This window comes from Atractosteus spatula, chromosome 17 (genome assembly GCF_055471065.1).
Source record: "Atractosteus spatula isolate fAtrSpa1 chromosome 17, fAtrSpa1.hap1, whole genome shotgun sequence".
Classification (NCBI taxonomy): domain Eukaryota; kingdom Metazoa; phylum Chordata; class Actinopteri; order Semionotiformes; family Lepisosteidae; genus Atractosteus; species Atractosteus spatula.
In genome coordinates, this window is record NC_142722.1 from 18325594 (window position 1) to 18353405 (window position 27812).

At 49.2% G+C, this 27812-nt stretch overlaps 1 protein-coding gene across 1 annotated transcript; it reads left to right on the forward strand.

The window, feature by feature from the left end:
- LOC148819284 (uncharacterized) lies at window positions 1–27760 on the forward strand. Its single transcript, XM_088936015.1, has 30 exons — window positions 1–67; window positions 1269–1375; window positions 1551–1623; window positions 2007–2129; window positions 5211–6521; window positions 7139–7255; window positions 7660–7767; window positions 8453–8584; window positions 9120–9201; window positions 10494–10644; window positions 11315–11386; window positions 11745–11840; window positions 12515–12627; window positions 13497–13632; window positions 14873–15043; window positions 16048–16161; window positions 16594–16773; window positions 18096–18158; window positions 18262–18357; window positions 19430–19531; window positions 20527–20709; window positions 21473–21604; window positions 22162–22394; window positions 22573–22708; window positions 23909–23992; window positions 24638–24840; window positions 25445–25471; window positions 25756–25831; window positions 26293–26484; window positions 27342–27760. The coding sequence occupies exons 1-30, from the start codon at window positions 1–3 to the stop codon at window positions 27384–27386; spliced, it is 4725 nt and encodes a 1574-aa protein (XP_088792141.1). The 3' UTR covers window positions 27387–27760.
- Window positions 27761–27812: the final 52 nt, after the last annotated feature.

The following is a 27812-nucleotide window of genomic DNA, read 5'->3' on the forward strand; positions in this document are numbered from 1 at the left end:
ATGGCAGACAGGGAGAGCGAGAGGCCAGATGGGGACCAGGAGGAACAGAACGAGCCCCTCAGCTCTGGTGAGGGAACGGCATGTTTTCCCTTTATTCCGTGCCGAGCTTGAGCCCGATGAGCACAGCGAGCACCAGCCCGGAAAAGCACCGGCATTACGTGCGAACCAACAGCACGATCACGCTCACAGGCCACATGGGCGATGAGCCCCAGTCCAGTGAAAGGGCAAGCAGGGGCTTGTGTTGGGCAGCAGGACAGAGTCCAGCACCTTTCGGGCAGAACAATCCCCAGATCTCAGCCCTGCAGTGGAACAAGTAGAATGTGAAACTGAATCCCGGACACCTTTTTCTCAGCAAAATATTGACATATTGAAAGATATATTTGGTTCCTAATATTTTGGGCATTGAGAGTGTAAAGATCCATCCATCCATTTTCTTCAAATACAGGGTCATGGGGGAGCTGGAGCCTATCCTGACGAGCAACACACACAAGGCAGGCTACAGCCGGGGTGGGACGCCTTTCCATCAAAGGGCACACACTGACACAAAGACACACTCGCACCAGGGCCAGCTTTCCCAGAAACCAATTAACCCACCCGCACGTCTTTGTACTGTGAAGGGAAACTTTGCACAAACACGGGGAGAACATGCAAACTCCGAACGTACAGTGTCACAGGTCCAGGACTGGACCCAGGGCACCAGGGTTGTGAGGCAGCGATGCTCACCACTGCATCACCCGTGTATAAAGATAATGCATATACAGCGTTTCCCTGCCGACAGCTCCCGAACTGTAAAATGCGACCTGAAATATGGAAGTGTGCAGAATTACAGTAAGTGTTGCAGCACAGGGAGGGGAAGCGGTGGCGGCAGTGGTTACTGGTCCAGCAGAGCTTCGCAGTCATGGGTTGTGGGTTCCCAGTGCAGACACCGCTGTTGGCCCCTTGAACAAGAGGCTTTACCCCACTTGTTCCAGTACCCCCAGCGCTGTACATAGGTGCCAGCACTGGTGGGAGTAGCCCTGCGATACACCTGCCCTGCCCAGAGTGGGGGGAGAGAGGGGGCACCCCCAGTCCACTCAACACTGCAGAAATCCTAAGCTCTGCCCTCCCCAGCCGTTATGCTTGAGCCCACGAGTATGGGCTTCACGCCCTTTGACGCGGCACCCGAACGCCATCCTTGCGCCGCGAGAGGGGGGCCGGTGAAAGATGAGACCGACGGCAGCCGTGTGACCTCTTCAGTTCCAGCGTTCTTTCTGCCCCCCCCCCTCCAGAGCTGGACGAAGAGCCCAGCAGCTCGAGCTCGGGCCCCGCGCGGCTTCCCAGAGACCACTGCGACTTCCTGCTGGACGCCATCGACGCCCAGCTCAGCCAGATGCAGGTCAGCACCTCCAGTGACGTCCTGCTGGAATATCGGACCGGAGTGACTCAAGGACAAATGGTTAATGGATAATAGATTCATCTGAGGAACCTTATTCCTTTTGTGTTCCTTTACAAAAATGTATTATTAAATAGAGAATGTCAAGCATTCAGGCTGATGCTGTTGCTGTCCACAGAGTTCCAGCTTCAGGAAGCAGGGCCATGCTGGGACCTCACCTAGTAAAAGCACTGCAGAGACATCCAGAGCAGGTAAACAGTGACAGCAGACAGAACTGGGAAGCAAATGTGTTTCTTTCATAGATTGCTATTAGAATATCCCTTTTAAATATTTTTTTAATCCCTGGGTTTACATATTGTGGGGAAGGCCTTTTCCAAAGGCAGTTTTTGGAGCTGAACTGGAGTCGTATGTATTATTGGAAAATAAAAGCCAGGATACTTTGGACGAGTCCTTCGTAGTGTAATAGTGTCAGTCCTGAATATTCCAGAAGTAACTCACTGGAACTGCTCAAGTCTTTCAGAAAGTGGTGGTTGACATTATTAAGCAGTAGATTGTAAGGCGAATGTGACTTTTACATTTACTTGATAGACACAGTGAACTTTTCAAAATGACTGTTCGGACCTTTCTGTTGCAGCGACTTTCGGCAGAAGTCAGTCTCTGAGCAAGGATACAAGACTGGGCAGTACCATTCAACCTGGCGACGCCCCCCCTCCAGATCCAGACATGGTATACCCCATGTTTCCAGACCCCTCCTCAGGTAGAGATTTATTTTTGTTCAGCAGTAATGCAAACAGTGTACAGCCAAAATATTGGCTGTAAATAAATGAATTGTCTCTCTCAGACCTGACCAAAACATTTCCTAGGTTCCTCTCCAGCTGAGGCCTGCTAGGATTGGTGGAATGGGCAGTCCAATCCCATTTACCTTCATCACAGCCTGAAAGAAAGGGACAGGATGCAAACCTGTCGCACCTCTGTGAAGCAGAGGCTGTGCCCTATTCAGGCATTACCTTCTGTTCGCACTATTGTTCCCAGAGAGAGAACAGGTTTGAAATACAAGGGGGTGTGGAACAACTCCACCAGGAAATGTGCTCTTGCAGAGCGCTCGTCATTCACTGTAGTCCAGTGCTTATTTGAGCCATTAGATGCCACTAGATGAAAGTGACCAGAATTCCTCAAGCGCAGGACCACCATTGGCTGAGGGTCTTGGCCCCTGTTTCCTTGGTTTGCCACACAACAGTGATTGCTGGGATCGGACATCAGAGCGAGCTGCTCTGCTCCTCCAATCAGTGCTGTCTCAGCTGTGTGACCCTGCAGAGCTTATACCATATCAACGACACATGGCCTCCGGCAATGAATGTATTAGAGCAGTAGGTACTCGGGCCTCATCCTACCTGTACAGTAGTGACAGCTGAGTGGATGTAGAAAATTACTGATGAATCTAATTTGTGTGGAAAAAATTCTCGATGTGCTTAATTTGTATAACCATTCAGCTAAACTGAGAGTATTGAACTCGTGCAAACTGAATTAGGCTTTATTTAGCTGTGGCAATTTAACCAGGGCCGGATTTTGGTGTTCGTAGGCACTTTCACTCCAAAATGTGCAAAAAGAGGTGTAAACGCCAATTGCCTTATGTCGATTGACATGATGCACTTTAAACTATTCTAATGCTAAACCATTGATTGATGGAGCGAGTCGAGCAACCATCACTTCGATACTTCTAGTTTCTAGAACAGCGGCTAGATAGCGATTTGGAGCAGCTAGAGTCGATCGCGAGCATGTTGTTTCAGCTCGTTTTTCGTTAGTTACTAGTGTTTCCCATCTTCATAGGCCCTAGGCAGTGTGCCTATAGTGCCTATTGGATAATTAGACACTAAATTTAAATGTTAAAAGATCTTAAAGAATATTATTTAATATACCTAATATGATTGGCCATACAAAATATTAAAGCAGTAAGTGCCATTGTAAAACTGTCTGTGAAATCCATTTTCATCTTTTGACCCTGACATTTGATTAAATCCGTTGTCATTTATTGAGTCTACACTTATCACTTTAACTTAAAAGCAGCCTGTTTGTAATTTCTGTGCTGTGCAGCCTGTCAGGGCTGTGCTGGAAATGAAAATGTAAAGCAGACCTGTGCTATCTGCGACTAACAGGTTACTGGTAAGGGGGAATCGCACAAACAATGAGGCAGCCGTGGTTGAGATTGATTCCAAATTGGAAGTCTTTTTATTATTATTCAGAGCAGGGAATAAATGTTCTTATTCAATTTGCCCGAGCCACCTGGGACCAGAAAAGTAATTTCAAGCTCATTTTGTTTTGTTTCAGAACCATGCCTTTGGTTCAGAGAATCTCCAAACTCACAAGGGTGTTTGTGGGTGTGGGGCTGTCATGCTATTCTGTCAAATATTCTGTGTCTGGAATTCTCCCCCCTGTGAGGGCTGGAGTGCTGCCGGGGTACACTGGGATTGGAAGCAGGCAGAACAGCATGGAGTGTGGGTCAGGCAGCATGACAGCTGGGAGATGGGGAGCATCACGTGCTGCCGGGTTCACGCCCGTAACACCGAGCTGGAACCCACTGGCGACTCTGAGCCGGGCTGGGGTGCAAGGAAGCAAAGCTATGAACACGACATTCATGCAGCTTCGCATGGTACTTTTCAACGCTATGTATCCCGAAGAAGCCAGTGTGTATTGGGTATCCAGGTGTTACCTTTGTCCCAAACCTCTTCACTGCCCATGGTGGCAAGATACACTTGTGTCCTCTTCCACACAGGGTGACCACTATACCAGTAGCCTTAAATGTCTAATAGTGGACACCACAGTGGAAAGGGGTTAATGCAGCTGTTTGTTCTGTTATAGCCATCCCCCAACATCTGGAAGCCCATGATCATCTGTCTGCAGTGAGTCCATACGGTCTTGTGGGCTTCCACTGTGGTTCCAAAGAACAGAGTGTTCCTGTAGATGTGTCTTTGTTGAATTTGATTTAAAGGAAAACTAGGAAAACGATGTCAACAAACGTGACCCTTTTATTTTCTGAAAGTCAGTGAGTTATTTATCAAAAATATGACTGTGTTCTTACAAAGCTAGGGCAGTGTAACACTATTAGAATGTTTTTAGTAAGACACATCGTCCAATGTGTAACTCATTCTGCTGTTCCTACTTCATCGGGAGTGTGAATAAATCCGAAGGGCACAGTAAAGACTTCTGGAGTCAAGGGTTTTGTGTCTCAGCGACCCATTGCTCTGTGCTCTGAATGTAAGGGAGGAATGAAACTTTGTGCACATACAAATACCTTTGGACATCAATACACCAGCAGGACACTATTTTATATTGTGTGCCCCCTGGTGGTCTCCGATGTATATTGATATTCATATAAGTTGATAAAATTTGTGTGTTAACCAAATTTCTTTGGTTCACTGTCTTCTCACTCCCGTCAGCTGATAAGGTTATATTGATTAGCTCCCCTGTATTTCTCTTTGCCCCGACACCTCTGGCAGGACACTGATCATATGCCTTCAGTTACTCACCCTGGGTGCTGTGTGTGATTATGAAATTAGCCTTCTGCCCTTCGCATTGCCAGCACTGTAGTGAATGACTGACTGCACAGTCACAGAACTGCACGGGAACACAATCTCGCTGAATCTCTGCAAGAGAGGGCACGGAGCAGTCACAGCTGCAGGAGGGCATGGCTGTAGGAATGAGCCATGGATTCCCAGGACGGTGGCGCTCTTTTGTCTTCAGCAGGCCTGTGTCCCCCCGCCGGATGAAGTGAGAGGCCTGTTTTGGAGCACACTGACCATCTGACGCCCCCTGTCTTCTCCATCTGATGTTTCCTCTGCAGAGCCCAAAGAGAGGCGCCCAGACTCTGCCGAGGAGGAGAGAGAGGAGAGAGAAACTCGGAGAACGCAGGGAGGGGACTCCAGGAAGGAACAGTACAGGTGGAGGCTCGAGCAGCTCCTAGGAAGCCAAGGAGCAGGAGAGCAAGGGTACGAGAGCGATGTGAATATGGCGGAGAGTGTCTGCACGGAAGACTTTGCTGCGAAATTCCGGGAAGGCATGGTGGATCCCCAGCTCGGCCCAAACGGAGAGCTGGGAAGCGATACAGAGTGCCTCCTTGCTCTGAGGGATCTTCGAGAGGGCCCCACTGAGCACCTGCAGAGTGGCACAGAGGCTGATGATGAACAGATGGTGCTGGGGACACCGAGGGGGCGGGATAACGCCCAGCAGATCACGCGAGACTCTGAACACGACCTCACCTCGGAGGGGCTCATCAAGGAGAGGTGTGGTTTGGGCAGGAGTCGCCGAGACAGTGAGGAATCTCTCGGAGGGCGGATCTCCAGGACGAGTCAGAGTAAGGACAATGGGAAGGACAGGAACTTAAGGATTTCCACCCCTGAGCCAGTATCCATGAGCGAAAATAGGATGTCCGTCATGACTTCACAGAATGGACATGTACATTCTCTTCCTTGTCCTCCGGCAGCACCTGATAAGGAGACAGGTCGAAAAAAGACTGGATTCTCTCCAACACGGATTTCAGAGGATCTATCACTCAGGATGCCGTCAGTGAGCAGCCTTGAAAACCACCTCCCTGCCCAGCCCATTCCTGCTGATGGAAAACCATCCTCTCTTGCTTTAGATTCTCATCTATCTGTTGGTAAAGACAATGAACGACAAGCACCAGGTCCGTCAGCCCTGGGCTCGAATCGTTCCCCAGGAGGGAGACTCATTTCCATCGACCCAGGGGTGTCCACACCTCCTTTTGGGGAACTCAGGGAGACGGTAAAGGGGACCCTGGTGCAAGACCAAAGAAACATGGCGCCTTATCAGGGTTGTGGAGCTCGGAAAGCTCACCAGCGGTCAATCAGGAGATCAGACAGCTGGCCCCCCACATCGGGATCCTCTCCTGGTACTGAAGCTAATGAAGCTTCGGATACTGGCAGATCTATCTTACTTCCTAACACAGCTGCCGACTTGCAGCGCTGGGGTCAGAGAGAGCCAGTGGCCTCCCTTCTTCCTCCAGCAATGTCTGTGTCTTATGGGACGGGTCACATGGGAACTGGGAGTGCAGTAAGCCAAAACGAAGCTGCTGAAGAACAGTATGGTTTGAGTCACACCCCTAACAGCGGTGTGGACAGCACTGTGTCTCCTAGTGGTAAGTTAGAAGAAATTAACGCAGACTATTGATGCACAGCTCAATCCTGAGGGCAGCGAGGCCTTTTGGTTTGAATACTCTTCACCTTACAGAAACAATTGTTTTATCAAATGGATCAATTTAAGCTTATTTTCTAAGTCTTAACCTATTGAGGCCTAAACTGGCATCAGCTGGATGGATTGATTCCTTCAAGGCCAGAGATGTGCACACAATCTTTTTTTGTTTTATGCAATTTTGGAAGCTATCACAGCATTCACCAGGATGTTCTGATCAGAGCAGTGCCGTGATGGGTGTTCCCTGCATGTTAAGTGAGGTTAGCTGGTCTGGCTCTCTTGTATATTTGTTAAATTGATTGGTTTCAGAACAGGGTGATGCAGCTGGGCAAACCTGGTCTTGTACCTTCGTTTCTTATGTCACACAAAATAAGACTCTGACTCTCCGAAAAATCTTCTGACTTTTTTCTATCCCCCTAAAAATATCTCCCCACCTCTCTATGATTCTGATTTGTTCTCTAAAGCTGAAAGTGCATTCTTTTCACAGAAGTATTATTTTAATAGGGAAATCTCAAGTTGCCAACAAAGACTTTATCAGTTTTTTGTTTGTGCATTTCCTTTTAGTTGTTGGATTTCACAACACTTCTCGGAAAACTCTGGGATCTCAATGCAGCCTGCACACTGTTGGGACTGAAGAATACGTGGGCATGTTTCCGACCCTGCCTGTCAAACATGTGGCCGGTATAACATCCTGCATTCCTGACTCTGACTCTCTGAAAAATCTTCTGACTTTTTTTCTATTCCCCTAAAAATATCTCCCCACTGTGATTCTATTCTATGATTCTGATTTGTTACTTCTCTACTGCACCAAAACAAGACTTGTACAGGCGCTCATGTGCTTTATTAAGAAGTGCAGTTGTGACAGATTACTAAGCATTATTGTAGCTAGTTTTCTCAGGTCTTAATTGGTTCAGCAATGAACATTCAGCTGCGACTTATAGAACAGTGCTGTGCCAACAAGTTGTACCCTCAAACATTTTAACATGGGGTACATGTCCAGAAAAACAGCTGGATTGCGTCTTTGAGTGGAATTTGTAGGACCTTGTTCTAAGATTTTAATTAATTATTTTCTGATTTTGAACCAGGTGTTCCTGTGAAGAATTTTGATGAAGTGACCATTGACAGTGACCTGGATTCAGTGAATACAGATCGAGTGCGCAAACACGTTCAAAGCGCGCTCCACAACAGCAAAGGTGAGGCCTGGATTTGATACCACCCTCTCCAGCTCACCTCCACCTGAGCCAGCAGAAAGAATGATTAGGAGAGGGAAAGGTCTGATGCTTCTGTAAGAGGGCTCAGTGACGTCACCCCTGAGCTATTCTACCAAATCCCTACAGGCGTAGAGCTGAGCTCGACTTGTCACGCTTACATAGAGTGGGAAAGATTGCAATTGCAGTTGAATTAAGATGGTGGCACTCACTGTAGGGCGGCATGGTGATAGCTTGGTGGTTAGCTTTGCTGCCTCACAGTGCTGGTGTCCTGGGTTCAGTTTCAGACCTGGGGGGCTGTCTGTGTGGAGTTTGCATGTTCTCCTCGTGTTTACGTAGGTGTTTTGCCTTGTGCTGCAGTTTCCTCCCACAGTCCAAAGACATGCTAGGGGGAAAATTGGTGTGTGGTGCCTGTCTGCCCTACGGTGGAAACCACCTCGGCTCTCTTCACTGCTCAACCACGGAAGGTGCTTGCTTGGAGTGCAGGTTGAACTCTGTGGCCCAGATGTTGCCGGCTCAAGCCTGGGTCACATCACTAGACAACCCTGACCAAGGTGGCTCAAGCTGCAGCACACAAGCAGCTGAGCAGTACCAAGGCAGGCTGGGTCTCGCCAGGTTCCCCTCAGCTTCTGGCTTAGTACAGGACAGACAGGTCTGTCTTTCTCTACAGGTACCCGACCGTCAAAGTCACTGGTCATAGAGGACCTGTACACAGACCAGAGTGACCTAGACGCAGCCAAGCCGGAGACCATCGAGCACACTTTCCACAGCCTCTTCCGCAAAAAGAAGACCCTGAGTCAGGGTGGGTATTCTTATCTTTTCGTGCCTCGTTATGGAAGATGAGTTAGCCCAAGAGAGGTCTGTGCACACACTGTGACTATCCCAATCCCCTGCACTTCACCTTACTGACATGATTGCTCTAGAATAAAAAATAAAATACCTAAAACTTTGTTTTTATTCTCCATAAATTATGTTTATAAAAGTATTTACTTTTCTAAGCATAGATTGCTATTTATCAATTTGAATTCATTTCTGTCTTGGCGTAAGGGTGTTGTACTTGTAGGATTAGTGAATTGCACTATCTATCAGACACAGAACACAGATATCACACAGTGTGCTCATGTTTAGCAAGTTAACACAAAAATTATCATTGGGATGCTGGGTCCTCACAAATTGTCATTTCTGACTCTTTCAGGACTTTGAAAGAAAGCAGATGATTTACATTTTTTCTCTGTGGATATGTTTCAGACCAAATCTAACAATGCTGTGTGGGTCTGTTAGTGCGCGATGTCTCTGTACGCTTCATGTGTGCCGGTGTGATGTGTCTCCTTCACAAGGCGGGCGGAGAGCGAGCAGGAACCGTTCTTGTGCAGGTCGCCCTGGCAGAAGATCACATAATGGCAGGAAGGAAGCTTCTAGGTAGGAGGATCGTGCTTTTTGTTTGATTCAGAATTTAGAGTCACCTCTTATTTCTGTTCTACCCACCCAATCTGGAATAGCCAGTTGTACATTTTGCCAGTCTCTGCACACAGGGGAAGTTGAGAGAGTTCAGACTCTCCCACCTTCGAGTTATTCGTATGTCAGCAGCCCCCTGCTGGAGGCTCAGCGCAGGCTGAGAGGAGCGACCTCACGACCTCGTCACTTGCCTGCGTGTGTGTGTGACCTGTGGACGCTGATTTCCCATCAGAGCCCTGAGCGACTAATCCCACCCGACCTTCCTCGGCGCTTAGCCGGCTGTACGCAGCCCCTCCGGCAATGGGCTTACGCTCGGCTGGTGACACGACCCAGGCTCGACCCAGGCTGTGATCAGAAAGCCCAACCTGCTCCCAAGCGAGTGCCTCTACTGGTTGAGACACTCAGACCATTGAAATCAGGAGTGACACCTAGCCATCCTGTAGCACAGGGTAGTAATTCTGTTTGGCTTAGCAGCCAGTTATTTTAGTTCAGGTGGGGAGCTGCGTCAGCATGCGTGGGCTGCAAAGGAACAAGTAAAGGTTTATTCCCTGCTGAAAAGAGAAGAAAAGAAACACAACGTTTCGGCCGTGAAGCCTCAGTTATTTTGTCTGTTCTGTGAACATTTACTGCCAAATCATAACTTTAAAATTAATTGTGATTCCCTGCCTAAGATTGACTTAAAAATGTTAAGTTTTCTTTGCACCACTCTTAATTTGTAAGATCACTTAACGCATGAGACACATTTGTATGATCAGATGTCTTGATCCTACCATGTTCATTCTTGCATGTGAAAAAAGCAGTTGCTTGCATTGTCGAAGATAAAGGCTGTCTTCCTCTTACAGGGCCAAGCCTATCCTTCTGCTTCAGGTGCATTCAGCAGCATTTGTCCCTGTGGACTGTTGATTTCATTGAACAGCTGATCTATTTTCAGAGCACATATCTGATTTAGTTTCAGAGCACGCAGCCTATTTCATTTCAGAGAATACAACTGATTTCATTTTAAGGTGGCTTACCACAGTTTCACTACAAGAGCTGTTCAATTAAGATACAGGAACATATTCGTTGGGATATTCATTTCACTAGTCTGCTGATTGTATACTAACGTCTTCTGTCGTATATGATCTCTTACTAACTCCCAATACTGTCTCTCCCTAATGCCCAATACTGTCTCTCCATTTACTCCCAGTACTACCTCTCCCTAACTTCCGAACTCCCCGTACTAGCGCTGCAGTTGCTCAGACGTCTTGTGTTGTCAGGTATGCCAGCTCTGATAAGACGCCATCAGAGGAGGAGGAAGAGGGGTGCACACAGGCAGCGCTGGAATGGAGCCCCAGCAGGCCTCTGAGGTGGGATGGAAGCCCCCAGAGAAGAGAGACGAGGGCTAAAGGGCTCGACCTTTCCCACAAGGTGATCACTGAATTTTTACCAGCGTCTCATAAACCTTGGTCATCATTCATCCATTACTAGTGGCTGACTACTAGGCTAATAGGACTAGGACATGTAAGCACTAACCTAGAGCCACGCCTAAAGAAAGAGATTCACAAGATTTCTTTTTGAGTAGTTTGTGCTTGTTCTCTCAAACTGGATGTTTCACATAGTGACGGATTTTTTACATGAGAGAAACTCCCAATCTCATATATGTTTTTTTATTGTTCGAGATGAATACAAGTTCTAGTTAATAAAATGTTGGATGCAAAGGGTTTTTTTAAAAACTTCGTTGCTGGGGTGGCTGTTTTTTCCAGGTGTTCTGGGTCTCTCCCACTTTCCAAAGACACGCTGGCCAGGTTAAGCGATGTCTCTGAACCAACCCCGCTTGCTTGTGTGTGTATGAGCGTCATGTGAACTGGAGCATGTGTGCGTGGTGTGCATTTCAAAATGTATTTAGACTAAATGTAAGGTTTCATTTTAACCTAAGGTGTTTGTATTTTTCTCTTTCACAGCAATAAAAGTCATTGTTAACCAGATGGCAGTGCCCAGTATAGATTGTCATATACAGTATACAAAGACAGTGGATTGGAGCTGTCTGAACTGGTATAGCACCAGAGTCTGTGACGCTGTGCCTCTCTCCTCTCCGCAGTCCTGTCTCTGGCTGGACGAGATGAGCTCAGACAGGCTGGTGTTGGAGGAGTCTCTGTGCAGGCTGCGCAAGGTGAGAGCCCACTGTGTGGGTGTGCTGCCATGATCCAGCCCTCTCAGACAGCACTGGCTGGGGTGAGGAGCACAGCAGGACTGGAGAGGGAGCCATTTGAATCCCCTTTTCTTTTTATTTTGCTTCTTTCTTGTTTCAGTGTTTTTGGTTCATTTTCCCCTAATAAAATGGTGAAGAAAAATAAACTGCAGCAGGTGACCTCTGTACCCAGTTTGCACAGGGCTGCTCAAGGATGGCTCCTGGCTGGCTTCGGGCAGAGTGAACGTGAATCGGGCCACTCTGTGCCATCCTGCGGAAGTGAGCCCACATTATTATTATTGCATGTTGTCATCATTAATCACCTAATCACCTTGCCTAGCAGGACCTTGTGAAGGAAGAGGAGCGTCTGTTGCAGAAGAGAGCCCAGCAGCTGGAGGCTGATCAGTCGCTCTCCGCCCTGTTGCAGCAGAAGAAGGTATAGTACGAGCATACTGTAACTGTCGTCTCAAAAGAATCATTTTTGAGTACTTGTATCAGGTGCCCTAGTAGCCTCAAAGACAAAAGAGGTTCAGTATCTGTTGGACATTCCCTTAAGCCCTGAGATGCATCACGTTGTTCTTCTCTGGACTGATTCCTGATCAGCTTTCGTAGCATGGTGACCAAAATTGTACAATATTCTAAATGAGGCTTAACTAGTGCATTTTACATCTATTGCTGTGGATTGAACACTTTTAACTATGGAGCCTCACATTTTGTTTGCCTTTTTTTTTGCTTCCGCACATTGTCTGGACAATGTAAGCAAAGTGTCAACACAAACACCAAGACTTCTTCATAAATATCCTACATTTTCCCATCAAACATTGTAGGACTTCATAAGCCACTACTGCCAGGAAGGAAGCCGATACCCATGGTTAAGTACTGTACCTGCTTCCTGCATACTGAGAAAATAGTACACTTGATATTAGTACGTTAACACTTTAATATCAGCAATTCATTTAGTGTCTTTACTTTTGAATGTGCATGTTTGTACTCCCACCATGATGAGACTTTGGTGTGCAATATCACATGAGTCTTCCTACTGTGTCCCATTAAGGATGGGTCAGTGGCGGCCTTAGTGCTGAGCGGCTGATGAGTGTGGTTCTCTTGCAGCAAGCTCTGCGGGAGCTGGAGTCTGTGCGGGGGGCTGTTGAGCGCGGTGAGAGAGAGGCGAACGTCCTGGAGGCAAGGCTGAGGGACAGCAGGAGCCAGGTGGATGAAACCAGGTGTGTGGAGTAGACCAAGGGTCTTCACTACCGTCTCCGTGTCTGATAGTGTTGAATGATCCATTTCTAAGCTTTCCATTTTGAGGAATTAATAAAGTTTGACGTTTTTCACTTGGTTTTACATTATAGTTCAATTTAAATGGTTATTTATTTAAGTTGCATCAGCCCCATTTTAATGAAATCTTATCTGTAACCTTGTGCATCATTGATGGCATAAGTCACCCTTCAAAAACCTAAATTGTTAGTTGTTTTGAAATAATTCAAGTACAGTACTGTACATGCAAAGCAAGAAGGCAGTGTACCTGAGTCTATTAATAAACAGTGTAGAGGATAAAATGCTTCAACGCTGTGTACTCAATATATTCTTAACGATATTTATAGATTGAATGTGGAATGCTGTTTGCCAAAAGACAGTCTTGCTTAAAGTTAATACAACAGGTTTAGGAGAAGACTTTAAAAGTAACAGTCCATATCCAGTACAAGGTATTTGTAAAGTTAGATCTCTTCAGACAACCATGTGTGTACACTGCACTGTGGATCACTTAAAGGCAGAACAGCTTTTTGCCACAGTGTACAATGTCCTTCAACACAAACAACATGGACACAGAAGCTGAAACATGAAGCTTAATCTGGTTCCCTTGCCCAGTGTCATCTGTAGTGTGAACCTGTGCCTATGTGTTGACAGGGGGTAGTGTATCTATTTCGGGGAAAAATCCCACGTGTTTTTTGGACGTGTCCAGGAACAACTGGGCGAATGGTAACCCAAGCGTACATAGCTGAGCTCTCGGCTTTCCGAGCCTCCCAACAGGCTATTTTGAGAGCCCAGACGCAGCGCGTGTGCGCGCCGGTGTGCTTCTGTGCCGGCACAGGTCACAGCTGCTGATGCTGGAGTACAAACGGGAGTCCTGCCTGAAGGAAGGGAGGGCTCTGGAGGAGCAGCTGAGCACGCTCAGAGGGCAGTGTTCCCCTCCGCAGAGCCGCCAGGCGGGGGCGCTGCAGGACCGGGTGAGTGCGGTGAGCGGGATGGCAAGTCTGAGTAGAAATAGAAACACTGGCAGCAAGGGATTACAATTGAACAAAACTCTGTTATTAAACCCCTGTATATTTATTGTGTTATATTCTATTTGAAGTACTGTGATTAATGGGTAAAGACCTTCATGTTTGTATGTGCCGTTATTTCTGGGTTCTGTACAATGATTGAAAGGTACACTGGTTTCCCCTGGGGATACAGCACCCGTCTCATCATAATATTAACAGAGTATGAGTTCCATACGAGCGTCCATGATCATAGAGCACCACAGAGTGAGATCTCTCTGAACCATTCATCACTAAACACCCGGAACAAGACAGTTTTGACAATTTCTCAGCAAAACCTTTGCTTAGACGTTCATTAGCTGTGGGCCTGGGCAACGTGACGTGTGTGTAATGAGCTGATTATGGTGTTGTTTAGGGGCCTGTGATCAGCTACTTAAATCATGCTAAGCGAATATCCTCTGCTGTTTTCCCCCTTAAGCAACGTCCTTCTGTTCGAGGGTTGCACAAAGGAGATGAGCACGTTCGAGGCAGTTCCACCTTGAAGGGCAAAGGAATCCATATCCATCACCTGACGTTATTAGATAATTAAGGTTTTGCTGAGCAGGCCTTGGCCTCTGTGTACCTGTCTCGCCTGAGACAGCAGTTCTCACACACACCAGCCCCGGGGTCAGCTGACAGCCCTGACAGCTGCACTGGAATGACAAGGGAAGCATTAACATGTGCTAGTTGGGGTGCAGTGAGGAACCGTGTGAGTGCTGGAGAAAGCCATCAGTGAGGTGGCTGTGAAGGAAGAGGCAGAGGTTAATCCCACACTGAGAAGTACAAATAAAGCTCAGTGTTTCAGCTGTGAAGTCTGCTTGAGGTGGGGGAGAGCCAGGACACCAAGCAGGGGAGTAAGACCACATGCTTGCCCACAGACTGGAGTTGCCTTTTTACTAGAACCTGTACTTTGAACTGAGTTTTTAAATGCAGCAAACAAGCTACAATATTGGCCCACTATCACTGAGGTAATTCTCATTATAAAACCTAAGTGTAAAGTCTTTTTTTGTGCTGGGTATGCAACAGCCTTTCAGTGTACAGCAAAGCTTTCTCACTTCATTCATGAGCTAGTTTCTTCCAGTCCTACTGAAGCTTTCCGGTCCCCGCCTGACGTGAGTGTGGTCATGCCGGGTGAGGGCCGCAGGGGGCTCAGCTGCGCCTCTCCCCGCAGGTGGCCGCCCTCAGCGCGGAGCGGGACGAGCTGAGGGCGCGGCTGAGGCACAGCGAGGGCAGCCTGACCCTGCTGGAGCGCCAGGAGCTGGAGCGGCAGCTGGGCAGCGCCAAGAGCGAGCTGTTTGCCGAGCAGCGCCGGGCCCGGGAGAGGGTGGACGCGCTGCAGGAGGTACGCGGGCTCTGGGGAGGGCTGCTGCTTTCGTATCTCTCCAGGGCCCTGTTTGTCTGGTGAAATCGACAACACCTGCAGTGTACAGAGCATAGACTGGCCATCGCAGACCCACCCAGACCTGGGGACTGTGTGCCAGCAGCAGGAGGAACACAGGGAAAAGATGGCATGTTTGTAGAAGCTGTAGCTGTTATCGGGGTCAAAGATATCTTTTTGGTGATGTGGATTTCTAGCTGACATCAGATGGTCTTTGCACAGCTTGCAGCTCAGTTTAACATATCTTATTCTCTCCATTGCAGGACCCAACGCATTTAATAGGCACTTAGAAACCCTCAGGTGCTCCACTGGATATCTCTGAGCTTGTGTGTGCTTAATCTTGCAGTACTGTAGGGTTGTCTCTTCACCCCCTAATTACAGGACGCCTTGAGACAGGGCTGTTTCTTCATTCTGCCTCATGGCTGCAGACACTAACATGTGACCTAAGGATTGAACTGTTGCTAGATATGAGTGGCACACCTGAAGAAGGCTCCACGGCCAAAATGTTGTGTTTCCTTTCTTTTCTTTTCAGCAGGAATAAACCCGCTACCTGTTCCTTTGTAGCCTACACATGCTGAGGCAGCTCCCTACTTGAACTACTTTTTGTTGTATTGCTTTTAGCAATTTAAGATTTAAGATCTCCAGACTGCAGGTTTCCTATTCCAGTCAAGGGCCGTGTCCTCTCCTGTCATCACAACACTAGACAAGCACAGGCCCAACTGGAGAGACAGGTGTAGTGCCAGCAGGAGACCTGATCTGATTGATTTGCTAGATGACAGTGACCCCTAGTGTCCGGATTGTCACCTGCAGGCACATGCAGTGCAACAGGAAGATATACAGTACTGTACCTGTTCTCCCTCAGCCAGGGCAGCTCAGAAGCCAGGGGCTCTCGTTAGTGTGCATTAGCGCGCCGTCTCCATGGCCTGACCTGAGTAACTGGCCTGTCCTGCTGCTCTTGTCCCCCCCAGAAGCTGGAGGAGTGCCAGACGGAGCTGGAGCAGCGAGCGGATGAAGCCCTGGTTCTGCAGGGCAGGTGCTCCAGGCTGGAGGAGCAGCTCCGGGAGAAGGAGGTGCAGCAGCAGGTTCTTTCCACAGCCCACCGCCCGCAGCCGCCACACACGAGGCGCAGCTTTAACTAATCACACCCATAAGGACTCAGAGCTTGGCGCAGCACAAAACAGCAGCGACCCTTACCCTTAGCAGTGTTTCAGGTAGTCGATATGCAGGACATTTTGGCATTTTTGCTGTGGTGCCATGGATGTACCTCAGCTACATCCAACCACCTGTCCATTTTCTAACCTAGAACATTTAACCCACCAGTATGCCTTTGGTCTGCGGGAGGAAACCCACGCAGACAGCACCCCGGGGTCTGCAAGTGAGCCCAGGGCCCCTCCGCCGCTGTGCAGCTTGTTCCCAAACTCTGGCAGAGTCGTGCTGAAGCATGATGAGGTTTTACCAGGCCTTCACTGAGCCGTTCTCGTTAAAGACAGGAAGAGTCTCTCCCCTGTGCGCAGGCCCTGGCCCAGGAGCAGGGGGAGCGGGTGGCAGCGCTGGAGCGGATCCTGGCGGAGAAGGAGCTGGAGATGCTCCGGCTGCGGGAGGCCCAGGCGGCCCTGCAGGCGGCGGCGGACGGCCTGAGGGAGCAGCACCGCGGAGAGCAGCAGCGGCTGCAGCAGGACGCGGTCCAGCAGAGGGTGAGCCCTGCTGCTGCAGCCGCTGCTCTCTGCGCTCTCCTGAACCAGCACACACAGGCACGCTCACACACAGGCACGCTCACACACAGGCGCGCTCACACTCACACACAGGCACGCTCACACACAGGCGCGCTCACACACAGGCGCGCTCACACTCACACACAGGCGCGCTCACACACAGGCACGCTCACACACAGGCGCGCTCACACACAGGCACGCTCACACACAGGCACGCTCACACTCACACACAGGCGCGCTCACACACACACACAGGCGCGCTCACACACAGGCGCGCTCACACACAGGCACGCTCACACTCACACACAGGCGCGCTCACACTCACACACAGGCGCGCTCACACTCACACACAGGCGCGCTCACACACAGGCGCGCTCACACACAGGCACGCTCACATTCACACACAGGCGCGCTCACACACAGGCACGCTCACACACAGGCACGCTCACACACAGGCACGCTCACACTCACACACAGGCGCGCTCACACACAGGCACGCTCACACACAGGCGCGCTCACACACAGGCACGCTCACACACAGGCACGCTCACACACAGGCACGCTCACACTCACACACAGGCACGCTCACACACAGGCACGCTCACACTCACACACAGGCGCGCTCACACACAGGCACGCTCACACACAGGCACGCTCACACTCACACACAGGCGCGCTCACACACAGGCACGCTCACACACAGGCACGCTCACACTCACACACAGGCACGCTCACACACAGGCGCGCTCACACACAGGCACGCTCACACACAGACGCACTCACACACAGGCACGCTCACACTCACACACAGGCGCGCTCACACACAGGCACGCTCACACACAGGCACGCTCACACACAGGCACGCTCACACTCACACACAGGCGCGCTCACACACAGGCACGCTCACACACAGGCACGCTCACACACAGGCGCACTCACACTCACACACAGGCACGCTCACACACAGGCACGCTCACACACAGACGCACTCACACACAGGCACGCTCACACACAGGCACTCACACTCACACACAGGCACACTCACACACACTCACACTCACACACTCGCACTCATACACAGGCGCACTCACACACAGGCGCACTCACACACAGGCACATGCACACACAGGCACATGCACACTCACACACATGCACGCACACATGCACACTCACACTCAATCAAAAACAGTCCTCTTTTAATCTGCCAGGGGTTATGTGACCAGGTGGCAGCTTTTAATCACGTCAAACTGTGGTTATCGTCTCTAACAACGTTGTATCTGACATCTTTTCCTTGCTTCATTTAGGACCGCGACTTACAGCAGCTGAGGGAGGAGCTCAGTGCGGCGCACTCTCTGGAGATGCAGCAGGTAAAGGCAGAAGAAAGGCTGCAATCAGGAGAAGACCGTTTCTCCCACTCAGTCCTTCTGGTTACCTGTAGCTCTGAGGATCTCACGGGCTCTCATCATGCAGGTTTTGCAGCAGGCAGAGGAGGACAGGCTGGCAGCTTTGAACACACAGGCTCTGTCCTTCACCCAGGACACAGAGCAGCTGCAGCACAGGCTTCAGGTCAGCTCCGCGCGTCTGGGCACCGAAGAGCTGAACCGGGCGCTTGTATCCACAGAATCTAGCGTCACATGAAAATATAGTCCTGTTGTGGATTTTGATAGGTCTGATAGATCTCAGACCTCCTGACTAAGAAATCATGCATTTGTTACATAGGGTTGTTATCCTATTAAAATATTTGAGTGATTAATTTTGTGAGAAAATAAGCTCCGAGAAATTCCTTAGTTGGTTAATGACCCCAATTAATTGGAACGGCCTTAATGTTACCCACCAGCAGGCAGAAGTGCCTTTACAACAGCAGCGTGCACCGATAACAGAGGGCTCCGCAGAGGCTGATGCAGAGGGGACCGTGGGTTATCCTTACTCCCTCTGTGCCGGTGGAGCTGGAGTGAGCAGGCAGGCTCGTTAACAGTCTATCTACAGACTTTCAAGAAAAAAACAAACCGAGCACTCAACCGAAGCCACCGATCCCCCCCACCACCTAGAAGTGGACATTAAGATGCCTCGTATAACATCCAAAAAAGTTTAAAATCGTGACAGCTTAGCTTGTTGGGATGTTTGTCACTTCCATAGACCCTCATGCACCAAATGTAATATCTCCTCAGTTCATCAATAAAAGCAGGGAATAACCAGGTTACATCTACTGGATTGTGTCAGTTGCCTGCCTGGCGTGTCCCATGAGGGCCGGGGACCAGTCCTGTTGAACCTGGAGTCACAATCCACAGGGCAACACTCTGGAGGACCAGCTGACACCAGCTAATCGAGCTTTATTGTCAGCGGTGTTTCAGGGACAGATTTACCAGCCACCATATTACCAGTATGTACTGGTGGGTGGAGTATCAGGAAGGTTGCGAGTCATTGAAATGCATGTGTTGCAAAACAAGGGTCAATGTAGAGAAGCTACGTGCTCCATTCCTTAGCAGCTGTGGTATGTATTGCCTTAACTTTTGGAAAAGCCTGCATTGAGTTGCTTATCTTTGACTCCATTTCACATCCCTTATGCTGCAATGGGTGGTTGTGTTCTGGGGTCAAGCTGGCACAGCATTAGCAAAAGAACGACTGTCTTCTTTTCCAGCTGAAACAAGATGAGATCATGAAGCTGAAGGACGCTCTTCAGCTGCAAGAGGAGTCCATGAAGCAGCTATCGGAGGAACTGAAGGAGGAGGCCAAAGTGATGGTAATCTGTGCATTAGCAAGAAGTGTCCAGTTTGCTCCTTTCCCTGGTCTGGCCTGGTCTTGTCTCATCTCGGGGCAAGTTCAGACAGGCCCACCAACACCAGCACAGCCTCTAAAGGTGCTGCTGTAGGTGGTGTTAAAAAAGGACCCATTCACTCTGGAGCAGTGCCTCTCAGTGGTGACAGGACTCTGCTGTAGGAGGTGCTGTCCTGGGGTTGAGACATTAAAGTGATGTCCTGCCTGGTCTTCCTGTCTTTAAAGACCCTATGGCACTGTTAGTAAGACTAGGGGTGTTAAATTCCACTCCGGTCTAGTGAAGCCAGGACAATCTAACGTTCCCCCTTAATTCAACTGGACAAGCGGTTTCTCACTCCTCCACCCCACCGGTGTGCATGTGATTCATGGGATAAAAAGCTCTAGATAAATGCAGTTCCTAATAAATATTGTTAAATTTTTCATGTGTCTTAATAACCCCCCCGAAAACTGGAAAGGCTGGAAGTAAGGTTTTTACCTAAACTAGGTGAAATTCCTGTGTGTAAATGAACATAGTTGCTGAGTTAGTACAGGCAGCATGAGCAGACTGTTTTATTGAGACAGTCAGTGAGTAGCAGCGTCTGCACACATGACAGGTGTGCAGGAGTAAAGAAGACACCAGCAATCGTGACAAAAACACCCCCAGGCACACACACACCCTCACAAATCTCACTTCAGATATTAATTAGCCAATCATCTCGGTCTTAATGACCTTCCACCACCTTTCCACTTGTGCCCTGTTTCACTTTTCATTCTGAAGACGTCCACTTGGTTGACTTTGAATCCTGTTGTCAGGTCCCCTCGCAATGCTCTCCATTCAGGACTGAAGAGGTTCAGTCCCTGCACCCTGCCAGTGTGGGACATTCCTTTAACCCCGCTAGTTTGTTCTCCTCTGAGCTGGAGAGCAGAACTGCCCAGCGGGCGGTCCAGCTGTAACTCTGACGCCCGGCTCTGTTGTGCCAGGTGGCGGGAGCCGTGGCCCAGCAGCGGGAGGAGTGGGAGGCGCAGAAGGCAGAGGAGCTGCAGAGGCAGCGTGGGATGCTGGAGGACGAGGCCCGGAGGGCTGTGGAGAGCGCGAAGGAGGAGCGGGAGAGAGAGAGGAGGAACGCACTGTCCCTGCAGAACAAAGTGGTGGAGCTGCAGACTGTGAGCACCCTCCCTGCCCAGCCCGAGAGCTCTTTACCCTGACACACCCTCGGCCAGGCCAGCTGCTGTTTTATTTTAAATATAGAGCAAGCAGTGCAACAATGCTGTTGATGCCAGTAGCGCTGTTTAACTGCAGTGCGGTGACCCTGTGTCTCTGTGTGTCAGAGGCTGCGGGAGTGCAGTGCGGTGACCCTGTGTCTCTGTGTGTCAGAGGCTGCGGGAGTGCAGTGGAGTGACCCTGTGTCTCTGTGTGTCAGAGGCTGCAGGAGTGCAGTGGAGTGACCCTGTGTCTCTGTGTGTCAGAGGCTGCGGGAGTGCAGTGGAGTGACCCTGTGTCTCTGTGTGTCAGAGGCTGCGGGAGTGCAGTGCGGTGACCCTGTGTCTCTGTGTGTCAGAGGCTGCGGGAGTGCAGTGGAGTGACCCTGTGTCTCTGTGTGTCAGAGGCTGCGGGAGTGCAGTGGGGTGACCCTGTGTCTCTGTGTGTCAGAGGCTGCGGGAGTGCAGTGGAGTGACCCTGTGTCTCTGTGTGTCAGAGGCTGCGGGAGTGCAGTGCGGTGACCCTGTGTCTCTGTGTGTCAGAGGCTGCGGGAGTGCAGTGGAGTGACCCTGTGTCTCTGTGTGTCAGAGGCTGCAGGAGTGCAGTGGAGTGACCCTGTGTCTCTGTGTGTCAGAGGCTGCGGGAGTGCAGTGGAGTGACCCTGTGTCTCTGTGTGTCAGAGGCTGCGGGAGTGCAGTGGAGTGACCCTGTGTCTCTGTGTGTCAGAGGCTGCAGGAGCTTGAGTGTGAGAAGAGGGTTCAGCAGCGGGAGCAGCAGGCTGCCCTCAGTGCAGTCCGAAGCGCCCTGAGGCAGGAGCAGCAGGAGGAGATCCTGCGCCTCCGGCAGGACATGGAGCAGGTGAGCAGGCCAAGGGGCTCGGGGATCTGTATCCACTGTGAGGCAGCAGGATTTGTATCACATAACGCGCTCCACGAACGAGCACGGAAATCACTTGAAATGTCACCTTCCTCCTCCCCGCTGGCTCAAAGACTCAATCTGTTACATCATTTTAAAACAATCACATTAACCTCATTGAAGTCCAAAGGCCTTGGGTTAAGGATGTTGGATTAAGACTGAGGGTCTGGGCTCAGTTTCGTCTGTACAATGTTCTGTGGGAGTCTGGAACAAGCTTCTGATCCATGTGTGCCAAATTGCCTTGTCTGGTTTCCGAGGAAAAGGTTAATATCATTCCTGAGCCCAGAGCAGTTCATAGGTCTGGAGCTTCTGGTTTAATTGCATTAGAACTCCCCTTGGATATATACTGTGATATATATAGCCTCTTGCAGGGTTTCCTTCATTGCATTTTGGCAATGACTTGTAGAAAAGCAGGAAGCAGATTTTTTCTGGGAGCAGAGAGCCAGGGAAGATCCCTGCGGGACTGCGGCAGCGGTGTGTGACCCCGGCCCTGTTCACAGGAGCGGCAGAGGGAGCTGGAGCAGCTCCGGGCGGCGCTTGACCAGGCCCAGGGGGAGAGCCGGCAGCTGCGGGCTGCCCTCGGTGAGGCGGCGCAGAGGGAGGAGGACGCCCTGGCGCAGGCTGAGCGCCAGCGCAGGAGCTGGGCCCTGGACCTGGGCGCGGAGTGCCAGCGCTTGCAGGAGCTCCTGAGCCGCAGGGGGCCGTCCAGGAGCCCCGCAGACCGGCTGCACAGGTGTGTGAGCGGACCTTTGCAGCTCCCCAGATCCCAGATCAATGCATGAGCGCTCGCCGTGTCGCCACTCACTCGACGATGACATAGAATTCTCAGCACTCCATTGTCGTGGCCTGTGGTCTGTCGGGTTTGAGCTGCGGCCGGTGTCTGACTCTGTGCTGGGTGTTGTGCTCAGTAGCTCCTGCCCCCAGTCGGTTTCCCAGGCGGTTCAGGCTCTCAGCCGGGTCAGCGAGCAGCTCCACAGCCACATCAGCCGACTGCACCAAGACCTGGAAACCCAGCGGCACGCCGTCCAGCACGTCACCAGGGAAAAGGTAGTGCCCATCACCGGAGCAGCTTCTCAGACTCGGGTGCTCTTCCCCCTCTCTGTATAGACTAGCATGTCAGTGTGCAAGTCAGTCACTTCCAGAGGGGAACTGGATATTGTGGGATGAGCAGGCAGGAGATCCTTCCTTTTTATGATGTTGTATTCAAGCCCAGGTTCACAGTGTTTAACATGAAATCACATGATAATGATCAACTTTATTTCATATAGCGTCTTTGAAAGTCGCTGCTCAAAGCACTTTACAATTAGTAAAAACGATAGGAGATAAAAAAAGTTTGTGCAATAAAAAACAAGGGTTTTGAGTGTGGAAGATGCAAAGGGGCAGACACAGACTGGATCTGGATTTGAGTCTGGATCTGAAAGAGCTCAGAGAAGCTATCTCCCTGATATTCCTGGAGGCAGATTTAAAGAACTTTTGGGCGCAGCAAGAGAAGAACCTGTCACCCACAGTCTGTAGACAAACTTTGTGGGATGAACAGAGCCAGATGAATGAAGGCTGTGAAATGTGGAGCAGGAAGATAATAAGTTAGATAGGTATTAAGTGCCAAGCCATGTAGGGCCTTATAGATGAGCATTAATTGAAAACCTGATAGGAAGCCAGTGCAAGGACTCTAGGACAGGAGTGATGTGATTACTTGCACACAACCTGACCAGAATGCTGGCTGTCAAATAATTGGACATACTTAAGTTTGCTTGGGGTTGATTTAGATACTCCGGCAAGTAGGCCGTTGCAGTTCTGGAAAAGATTAACTTTCCAGCTACAGTCAGAGATGATATAGGCGATGGAAAAATTTAAAGGGATTTGGGTTCCTGCAGGTGTTGCCAATGCCCCAATAACTTGGGAGTCATTTTTTTTTGTTTTAAGAGCATCTCAATGACGCCCTCTTGTGGCTCATATCTCCGGTATTACCAGCTAGTTAAAAGCTAAGAGCTCAGATTGCTAGGCTAGATGCTATTTCACTATCAGAGTGGACTTAAATCACAGCTGTGAACTCTTCGTGCTGGGCTGTGAGTGCCCTTTTGGAGTCCACGTGCCAAACGTCTCCTGAGATGTCAGGGAGGTGCATGCTGGTCTTTTGTGCGGCTCGTGTCCTGAGCTGGTGCACGGTGTTGCGTGTGCCGTGTGCTGGGTACAGGCTGTCCGAGCCGCACCGGGCTGCAGAGCTGTACGTGTGACTTGTGTGCACAGGAGCGGGAGCTGAGACAGCAGAGGGAGGAGCTGAGCCTGGAGAAGGAGCGGGCGTTGGACTCCCTGAGGGAGCGGCTGATCCAGGTACTTCCCCCCGTTCACTCAGTGACTCCAGCAAGCACGTAACTGGTGTTCCTCATACTCCCATTTCACATCATGCGCAGTTTCTTTGTAGTATTCACTGTCTCTGCTGTGTGATTGTAACAGGTGGCAGAGTCTGTACAGGTTAGGTGGTCTCTTGGCTCACCAAGAAACAGTGATGCAAGTAGCTTTTTGTAATCTTATCAGTGAGACATGCATCAGTCAGACTAATGCTGAACCTAACAAAGCGGAATACCTGATATCACCAGAGTTGTTCATCTTCTCAAGGTACAAGAAGTATTTACTATTGCTGTAAAGCTCCTGGATATAATTGTGACGCAGGGCTTTAGTGTGGCTGCCTCGCAGCGCTGGGGCCCTGGACTTGGGGTGCTGTCTGCGGGGAGTTTGTATGTTTGCGTGGGTTTCCTCCCACAGTCTGAAGACATGGCAGTAGGTTAGTTAGCTTTTGGGAAAATTGGTCCTGGTGTGCGTGCATTTCTGTGTCTGTCTGCCCTGTGATGGACAGGTGTCCTGTCCAGGGTCCATCCTGCCTTGAGCCCATCACTGAAAGGCAGTGTGTGTAGGACTGTAAATGCTGGGAGCTCTTTCTGCATCACCTGGTGTGCGTGTGTGTGTGTGCACGCGCAGGAACACATCGAGGAGGTCAGCCAGCTGCAGAGGGTTCAGGTGAAGGAGAGCGCGGGCGCGGACAGCCAGGCCCTGCGGCAGCAGCTGCGTGAGAAGAACAATGAGCTGCGGGCCATCCAGAGGAGCATGGGCCAGTGGAAGGAGCAGACCGCCGCCAGGCTGGCCCGCAAGTTCGAGGAGGAACTCTCCTCCGAGCTGGAGAGGTAGCAGCTACCCCCGCCTGCTTTGGCGTCTCCATGAGCTGTGGCGCAGCTCTCTAGACTTTGTCATCTGTGCCTTTTCCCTTTTAAAATTACTTGAGAATTTGTGTAGTTCACTTAAACACTACAGGTCTTTGTTAAGGGTTCAACAGATTGAAGCTCTGGCTGAGGCCTTGCATTTGTTTAGTGGGTACTGTACTTCCAACAGAGATAAAAATTGTGATGTTCATATGCTGTAATTCAATCAAGGACTTCAAACTTAACCATAGATAGAGCTCCATGCAAGGACTAGAGTTTGAATTACCTGAACTAGATTACTGTATGTTTGATTCAACACATTTTAATACCCTCTGGAATTATAAGTCGCTGACCTCAAAGATAGCTTTTAGTTCCTTACTCTTGATGGTACAGTAAAATTATTACTTGGTTTCACATGAATCTCCTCTATTATGACACCAAATTCAGATGTATTACTGGATAAGCACAAGTGCTATAACCCCTACATTATATTGAGCAAGCAGTTAGCTTTGTGCCCTGATGAACAATATATATACAGTATGAACACATCTAGCTGAGTCTTTTACTTGTTGCACATTGCTTCCCACAGATGCAAGACAGAGTTGCTGAAGGAGAGGTAACTGGGTCTTCATCAGAGACAGTTATGTCTGCGTAGCGAACAAGAGCAGTAGATTTAGCTGATAATGCCCAAGGCTTGTGTAGAATTCCAACAGTAGTCCTGTAGTTTTCATGCATTTTCACAAAAATAACTCATTCAGGTTCATCTGAGATTTCAGCCACTCCCATCAACTTTGAGCTTTAACATGTTTCCTGTCAACTTGTTAACCTCTCTTTTCACCCTGTTTAGTCGCTTTCTGTTAGGACTCTGGTCTGGCTTTCTAAAACAAATTCTCTTTGCAGAAGGGGTTCAAGGAACAGATATGACCAGCACAAGAAATTACTGCAGCTGGAGTCCGAAATGAAAAGGCTGTCAACGGTAAATTACTGGATTGATGTACCAGTGAAATGTGCCTGTATAGCCTTGAATATTGACAGAACACTGAGAAGAGAGGCTTGTGCACTGAAAAAAACTTTTAAACAAAATTGTAATTTTAAAAATGAAATCACTTGATCTTATTTGACTGCTATTAACATAACTGTTTTTAATCCAGAGTATTTTGGCTCATTTAAGCATATAATCTGAAAAAAAATGGTTTTCAGATTCACAAAAGCCTTCATGTCCTTAAAATGTCCATTTGCGGTTTTTCACAAAGCACTGTGTATAGAAACACAAGTATGGCTTAAAAGATCAGAATGGGTCTTGAAGAATCTGCCCCTTTTCTGGTGATCTAGAATTACAGCCCTGTCTCTTATTTAGCCAGATAGGTCAGTTGACAATAAATTCTCATTCAGAAACATGGAAATTATTTAGAAAGAAATGCAATTTTGTGTCTTGAGGAATGTGCTGATGCTGGGCACCTGCGGTCCGCCTCCTCCCCCTCCCTCTGTGCCAGCACGTCCGCCGCGCCCGCCCAGCCGGACCTGGGCAGCCTCAAGCTGCTGCGCCACCTCCAGAGCCGGGTGAAGCAGCTGAGAGCGGAGAACAGCCTGCTGCCCGGCCGCGGGCTGGCAGGGTCGGACCTGGAGCCGGTGAGTGCCAGCTGGGCCAGGAGGGGCAGGGAGACCTTTCGGCACCCTGTCTCATCCTGCCGCGAAGCACCTAATCCCAGAGTCCACTTGCAATACTTTCCCCACTTTTACTGTATTTTATTCATTTGTCAGCATTTATTTAAAAATATGATTTTAAAAACCTCTGTGTTTTGAGGTTTCCCGTAATTTTGCCGACACAGAAGACTTTTTCATCAGTCAATGGGATACTTAATGGAAGCATTATTGACTTCTTCGGCTACTACAAATAAAAGTATAAAATCATATAAAATCACGCAAAATGCACCCTGCCCAGAAAAAAGGTCTGAATCCCATAAGGATTTTCACGTTTATCAGATATTTGAATCCTAAAAAGTTATAGAATCAAAGTCCTAATAATAAATCAAGTTAACCTCATTCAACACATGACAGAAAAACAACATTTTCAACACTTATCCTGATGATGCGACATTCAATATCTATTTGTAACAAAGTATGTGAAGTTCAGACTCAGTCACTGGTGACGTCCACCTGAATAACCATTGATCAGCGAGAGCTCAAGGAACTGCATCATCCTGATGATTTAAGATTGGTTTTGAGGACGTTTAGCCCATTCCTCCTTTCAGAACTCCTTCAGCTCTGACACTCTTGAGGGCTGCCTTACATGGACAGTTAGATCCGGAATGGGACTAGGCCATTGTACAAAGCAGTTTTTCTTCTACTGTATTTCTTTTGTTGGTGTGTTTATATGCTTAGGATCATTGTCCTGCTGCAGGACCTATTTTTGTTCTTAAGATGATCTTCTGAGTTGGGAAGGGAAAGAAGATTGACCCTACTGCCCCCTTTTCTTCCCCCTATAGATACAAAACACCCCAGACAGACCACAGCACAGGTTTAACTCTTGAGCTGGTGGAGCACCTCAGACTTGGAAGCTTCACTAAGGTGCATCAGTACGGCACAGGAGCTCCTGCTTACATCAGTCTAGTACCTCTCTCCACCTGCTCAACACAGCAGGAAGCCCCGACCATCTCCCTTACCAGAAAAACTGAAGGACAAAGACAAACTGAGATGAACTGCATGTTCCTGAACTCTAGGTACCTTTCCATCTGTAACTATCTCCTGCTTTGTTTTACATCTGGATTCTATTCCACTCAACAAGTATTGTGTCCGTCAGCATTACACCATTCAAACTGTTTTATGGCATTATACACTGCTGAACAAAAAAACATGCACACAGTTAGGCGTAGATGAGCAAGTTTGCTTAAAGTGTGTTTGTTCACATATCTTTATTAATAATGGCTGGCTGAGTGGAACCCAAGCTGGTCTTTTAT

What these genes read in the sequence shown, in the direction of transcription:
- LOC148819284 (XM_088936015.1), top strand. Translation starts at nt 1, where the DNA reads ATGGCAGACAGGGAGAGCGAGAGGCCAGATGGGGACCAGGAGGAACAG. An exon ending in GGGTGGACGCGCTGCAGGAG is followed by an intron (nt 15,044 to 16,047) that starts GTACGCGGGCTC and finishes TGTCCCCCCCAG; the next exon opens with AAGCTGGAGGAGTGCCAGAC. An exon ending in ACAGAGTTGCTGAAGGAGAG is followed by an intron (nt 25,472 to 25,755) that starts GTAACTGGGTCT and finishes TTCTCTTTGCAG; the next exon opens with AAGGGGTTCAAGGAACAGAT.